The 6,441-nt window shown below is 38.7% G+C and overlaps 1 protein-coding gene across 1 annotated transcript; it reads right to left on the bottom strand.

Moving 5' to 3' along the window:
• Nucleotides 1–5,573, bottom strand: LOC110495011 (uncharacterized). The gene is made up of 2 exons (XM_090194850.1): nt 4,252–5,573; nt 1–1,732 (listed from the first exon to the last, which is right to left on the bottom strand). The coding sequence occupies exons 1-2, from the start codon at nt 5,033–5,035 to the stop codon at nt 570–572; spliced, it is 1,947 nt and encodes a 648-aa protein (XP_090050976.1). The 5' UTR covers nt 5,036–5,573; the 3' UTR covers nt 1–569.
• Between the last annotated feature and the right edge of the window lie 868 nt (nt 5,574–6,441).

Here is a 6,441-nt window from a genome sequence, read left to right as displayed (position 1 = left end):
CTCATTCAAGGGTTTTTCTTTATGTTCTACTATTTTCTACATTGTAGAATAATTGTGAAGACATCAAAACTATGAAATAACACATATGGAATCATGTAGTAACCAAAAAAAAGTGTTAAACAAATCAAAATATATGATATATTTGAGATTCTTCAAAGTAGCCACCCTTTGCCTTGATGACAGATTTGCACACTCTTGGCATTCTCTCAACCAGCTTTTCCCCTCATCGATCTACACACACACAAAAATATATTACATTTATAAAAATATTCAGACCCTTTACTCAGTACTTTGTTGAAGTACCTTTGGCAGCAATTACAGCCTCGAGTCTTCTTGGGTGTGACGCTACAAGTATTGGCACACCTGTACTTGGGGAGTTTCTCCTATTCTTCACTGCAGATCCTCTCAAGCTCTGCCAGTAAAAATAAAGAAAATCCTTGAATGAGTAGGCGTGTCCAAACGTTTGACTGGTACTGTATGTCAACACACAGCCTCTCTATTCTCTCATGTGATTGCAGGTCCTCTTACTGGGAAAATGTCTTTCCACAATGAGAACATTGGAGAGGCTTCTATCCTGTGTGTGTTCCTTCATGCCTTTTCAGGTTCACTAACTGGGTAAAACTCTTTCCACATTGGGAGCATTGGAAAGGCTTCTCTCCTGTGTGTATTCTCTTATGCATTTTCAAGTTCCCTAAGCAGGCAAAACTTTTTCCACACTGGGAACATTGGAAAGGCTTATCTCCTGTGTGTGTCCGCTCATGTGATTTCAGGTCCCCTTGCTGGGTAAAGCTCTTTCCACAGTCTAAGCAGTGGTAGGGCTTCTCCCCTGTGTGTGTTCTCAGATGCCTATTCAGGTTCCCTAACCGGGTAAAACTCTTTCCACACTGAGAACATTGGAAATGCCTCTCTGATAAGTGTGTTTTCTCATGTGATTTCAGGTCACGTGATGAGAAAAATGTATTTCCACACTGGGAGCATTGATATGGCTTCTCTCCAGTGTGTGTTCTTTCATGCCTTTTCAGGTTCACTAACTGGGTAAAACGCTTACCACACAAGGAGCAGTGGAAAGGCTTCTCTCCTGTGTGTGTTCCTTCATGCCTTTTCAGGTTCACTAACTGGGTAAAACTCTTTCCACATTTGGAGCATTGGAAAGGCTTCTCCCCTGTGTGTGTCAACTCATGCTTCTTCAGTGTCACTAAATAGGTAAACCTTTTTCCACACAGGGAGCAGTGGAAAGGCTTCTCTCCTGTGTGTATTCTCTCATGCATTTTCAAGTTCCCTAACCAGGTAAAACTCTTTCCACACAGGGAGCAGTGGAAAGGCTTCTCCCCTGTGTGTGTTCTCAAATGCATATTCAGATTCCCTGACCGGGTAAAACTCTTTCCACACTGAGAGCATTGGAATGGCCTCTCTCCTAAGTGTGTTCTCTCATGTGATTTAAGGACCCCTGATGAGTAAAAGAAAAAATCGCACTGGGAGCATTGATATGGCATCTCTCCAGTGTGTTTTCTTGCATGCACTTTAAGATGGCCTGAGTGTCTAAAACTCTTTCCACACTGGGAGCAGTAGAAAGGGTTCTCTCCTGTGTGTGTTTTCTGATGTTCTTTCAGGTGCCCTAACCTGATAAATCTCTTTCCACACTGGGAGCAGTCATGTGGTCTTACTGGTTTGGATGTCTTTGGGGCTGCTTCTTCTGAAGGACTCTTTCCGCTGTGAGAGTCTGGTCTCTCTTCTGTCAAAGACAAATAGTATTTGGTTAAAATGAGACCTGAATGAAACCTCCACATGATAAAACTGTCTTCCTATGAGGTTTAATCCAGACTAGATCCCTCAATAAAAGAGCAGAGCACGTCATCACAGAGTGGCTGTAGTGCTTTGTTGGCAAATAAAAACACTATTACATTTAAGGTGGGTTTCACCAACATGGGTTAACTCAAACTGGGTTAAATCAAGGTTTTAATATGTAATCTTCTTGCACCAAACTTAAAACCTAGATTTGAAGTAATCCTAGATATATGTAATCCTGCTAGACTAACTTTAATTTGGAATTTTAATCCAAGATCAAATGTAATCTTGTTGCTCCATTGTTTTAAAAGTTTAATTTAAACTGCTACAGATTGAAGAAGTTTAAACGAATCAAATGTCCATGCATGTGCTTTATTTTAGGTGCGATACACAATGTTAGCTCCTGTGGCTTATCCGTGAATGTACAATTCAACTAGCCAGCTAACTCATTAACATTTTTTTTAATCATTAGCCCGAAGTGAAAGCTCACTTTGCTAGCTATCTAGTAAGCTAGCAATGACCCATGCTGGTTTGTTTCCAAAGAAAAATAATTAGAACATGTTGCTATGGTGAATCCATTGACACGTGTCACTAACCATAGTTTAGTTGATTTAACCTTACATGAACTAATCCAGGGTGAAAATTAAGTGGTGCAACACATCTCTGATTAATTATAAATCTAGATGTATAAACTTTAGATTAGGTTGCTCTGGATAATAGCATCTGCTAAAAAAATGTATATGAGGAGACTTTGTACAGTCGGCTAAAAACAGTGGCGAGTAGACAGACCTATGGTATTTTTTTCCTCCAACCCACGTAGGCCTACCTAGCGAAATGATCTCACATTAGCCCCTTTTCAGCATTGTCTTTAAAACACTCCTGAGTCCATTTCCACAGTCCAGCGGAAAACTAATTAGCATTAAACAAATCCCCATAAAAACGTGTTTAAACTAGATACTGGATCTTAATGGTGTTTAATCAGGATGGCTCCTGACAAAACATGAAAGGCTACATTGATTTATTGACCACATCAAATTGGCTAGCTAGCTAGCTAATAACAGATCATGTCAATATGTAATAACAGTTTACGTCAATGTGGCTAGTTAACTAGCTAATAACAGATCACGTCAGTATGGCTAGTTAACTAGCTAACTTTCAGGGGATAAACTAGATGGCTATATTTGCTTGACATCTATAGTGGTGATGACAGTTGGTCTGACTGACAACTTTACCAGAAGGAGGACTTGCCGATGTCAAACTCTTTCCAAAAGCCTAATCTCTGATGAAGCAAGCTAAATGACACGTTGTTTGCTTAGCTAATGGTTCTGGCTGCCCTCGCGCATCTGAAAATACATGATCCATCGATGTTTACTGATCACGAAAAGCATGCAGTTCCTTGTTGTATAACTCTGATAGAGATACATGTGGAATAATCAGAAATGTGTAGTTATGACTATGAGCTTAAAAGAGGATGATGATATTTAAACCAAATAGTTTCAAACATTTATTTAACAATCCCCTGAAAACGGCACGTAGATGTCAAGGGTTTTATTGGAGCTGAGGTCTCCTTACCCCCCAGCAGCCAAATGGAACGATCAGCACCGTATTGTGACGTTTTATTGATCACGACCTATTAAATTACCAGAGAGGCTATTTCATAAACCCTCAAAGCTCCAGATTTATATTGAATCAGTCCGTCTGCCTTATAGGCCTGACTCAAATATTAGGGACCTAATAACACCATAGAGATTTTAAAATCAAATAATATAGTGCTTCAAATCATGTTTGTTTTAAAAAATAATAATAATGTTCTCATGGGATGTTGAGTTGAGACTGAACAAAGAACTACAAAAATAGATATTCAGAGATGTTTTGGCTTAAATGGGAAAATATATATCCAAAATAGGAGCATTAGATCCATTGTTAACGTTTTGTGAATGGCCCCTAGCCCTGGATCATGATTCAGTTCCATTACATTACACATTAGAGTCATTTGATCATGACTCAGTTCCATTACATTACACATAAGAGTAATTTGATCATGACTCAGTTCCATTACATTACACATAAGAGTCATTTGATCATGACTCAGTACCATTACATTACACATAAGAGTCATTTGATCATGATTCAGTTTCATTACATTACACATAAGAGTCATTTGCTCATGACTCAGTTTCATTACATTACACATAAAGCGTCATTTGATCATGACTCAGTTCCATTACATTACACATAAGAGTCATTTGATCATGACTCAGTTCCATTACATTAACAGAGCATGTCCTTGGACTGTAAGGAGTAACAGACTGCTTTAGTTCATTATTGGGATAGGTTGCCCCCAGTCTTTCTAGCTTTAACAATTCCTACAGAATATAATTATTAAAGTGTATAACTTCAGTAGAATACCCCTCTAAAACCACACAACTGCAGAATTTATTCCTTTGTTTTTAAGACAATACTCACTGGTGTTAATCAGATATCCAGTCTCCTCCTCTTCAACCTCCCCCCTGAAAGCTTCTTCCTCATCTTTCACTGTTACATCATCTTCTTTTTTCAATGTGATATCTTTCTCCTCCTCTTCATTCAATGTGATATCTTTCTCCTCCTCTTCATTCAATGTGATATCTTTCTCTTCTTCTTCTTTCATTCCAAAAGCTTCTTTCTCCTCTTCATTCAATGTGATATCTTTCTCCTCCTCTTCATTCAATGTGATATCTTTCTCTTCTTCTTCTTTCATTCCAAAAGCTTCTTTCTCTTCTTCATTCAATGTGATAGCTTTCTCCTCCTCTTCTTCTTTCAATGTGATATCTTTCTCCTCCTCTTCTTCTTTTAATGTGATAGCTTTCTCCTCCTCTTCTTCTTTTAATGTGATATCTTTCTCCTCCTCTTCTTTCAATGTGATATCTTTCTCCTCTTCATCTTTCATTCCAAAAGCTTCTTTCTCCTCTTCATTCAATGTGATAGCCTTCTCCTCTTCTTCTTTCAATGTGATATCTTTCTCCTCTTCATTCAATGTGATATCTTTCTCCTCTTCATTCAATGTGATATCTTTCTCCTCTTCATTCAATGTGATATCTTTCTCTTCATTCAATGTTATATATTTCTCTTCATTCAATGTGATATCTCTCTCTTCATTCAATGTGATATCTTTCTCTTCTTTTAATGTGAAATCTTTCTCTTCATTCAATGTGATAGCCTTCTCGTCTTCTTCTTTCAATGTGATATATTTCTCCTCTTCTTCTGTCATTCCAAAAGCTTATTTATTTTCTTCTTTGACTGTGACAGTCATCTCCTCCTCTTCCTCTTTCACGACAATGTTCAGTCCCAGAGCTTCTTTCTCCGACCAGCAGACCTCTTCTTTAGCAGGGGGGAAGTAGCTTTTTGAGCTCATGGTCTGGGATGTTAGCTAGCTAATAAGCATTACTGAAAGGGAACGGGGGATACCTAGTCAGTTGTACAACTGAATGACTTCAACTGAAATGTGTCTTCCGCATTTAATCGACATCCACGTCTTTTGCGCCCGGGGAACAGTGGGTTAACTGTCTTGCTCAGGGGCAGAACTGCGATTAGCCTATAGTGCTAGTGCTATCTTAACCAGAGTTGACTAACAACGTCAATATGAAATGAATCAACGTTATACGCAGACGGTGTGTTTAAAACGCTGAGGTTAATACCTATATAATGGTCCAAAGAGCTCCAATGTTTTGGTTTTATGTTTGGTAGCAAAGGTACGGAGGTGGTTGAATCAGTAGCCATGTTTAAAAAAAGTAAGCACCCGGTCCACTAGATTATACGTCAAGCAAGAAGCATCACTTTAAATACACCCATCGCCATCTGCTGACTGGAGTGAGTAACGCAGTTTAGGAAAAATATTCACTACATTGTTTATTCTGGCAAATAATGTCATAACAAGTCATTTCATAACAACCAGATGACATGTGTTCTCTTACTTCTTACAGATATGCTTTCCTCTATGCAGATTAGACCTGAAAGGGATTCAACAAAGCAAGAACAATTAGATATTTAGCTAACTTGCCTAATTATTATGGAGGGGATGGGGGATGGGGGGGGGGGGGGGGGGTGTATGTTTAAATATATTTTTCCTTATTATTATTGAGCCTTGTGAAGCTATCAATTACACTTTGTATGTTGTATTAATACACCCAGTCACCACAAAATACAGGCTTCCTTCCTAACTCAACTGGGGCGGCAGCGTAGCCTAGTGGTTAGAGCGTTGGACTAGTAACCGGAAGGTTGCGAGTTCAAACCCCCGAGCTGACAAGGTACAAATCTGTCGTTCTGCCCCTGAACAGGCAGTTAACCCACTGTTCCCAGGCCGTCATTGAAAATAAGAATTTGTTCTTAACTGACTTGCCTGGTTAAATAAAGGTAAAAATAAAAATAAAAAAAACTGCCAGAGAGAAAGGAAACCACTCATGGATTTCACCATGAGTCCAATGGTGACTTTAAAACAGTTAGAGTTTAATGGCTGTGATGGGAGAAGGATGAATCAACAACATTGGAGTTACTCCCCAATACTAACCGAAATGACAGAGTGAAAAGAAGGAAGCCTGTACAGAATAAATAATATTCCAAAACATGCATGCTGTTTGCAATAAGGCACTAAAGTAATACTGCAAACAATATGGAAAA

Source organism: Oncorhynchus mykiss, chromosome 13 (assembly GCF_057628025.1).
Source record: "Oncorhynchus mykiss isolate SJ-2025 chromosome 13, ASM5762802v1, whole genome shotgun sequence".
Lineage (NCBI taxonomy): Eukaryota > Metazoa > Chordata > Actinopteri > Salmoniformes > Salmonidae > Oncorhynchus > Oncorhynchus mykiss.
This window is presented reverse-complemented; position numbering and strand designations above follow the sequence as displayed.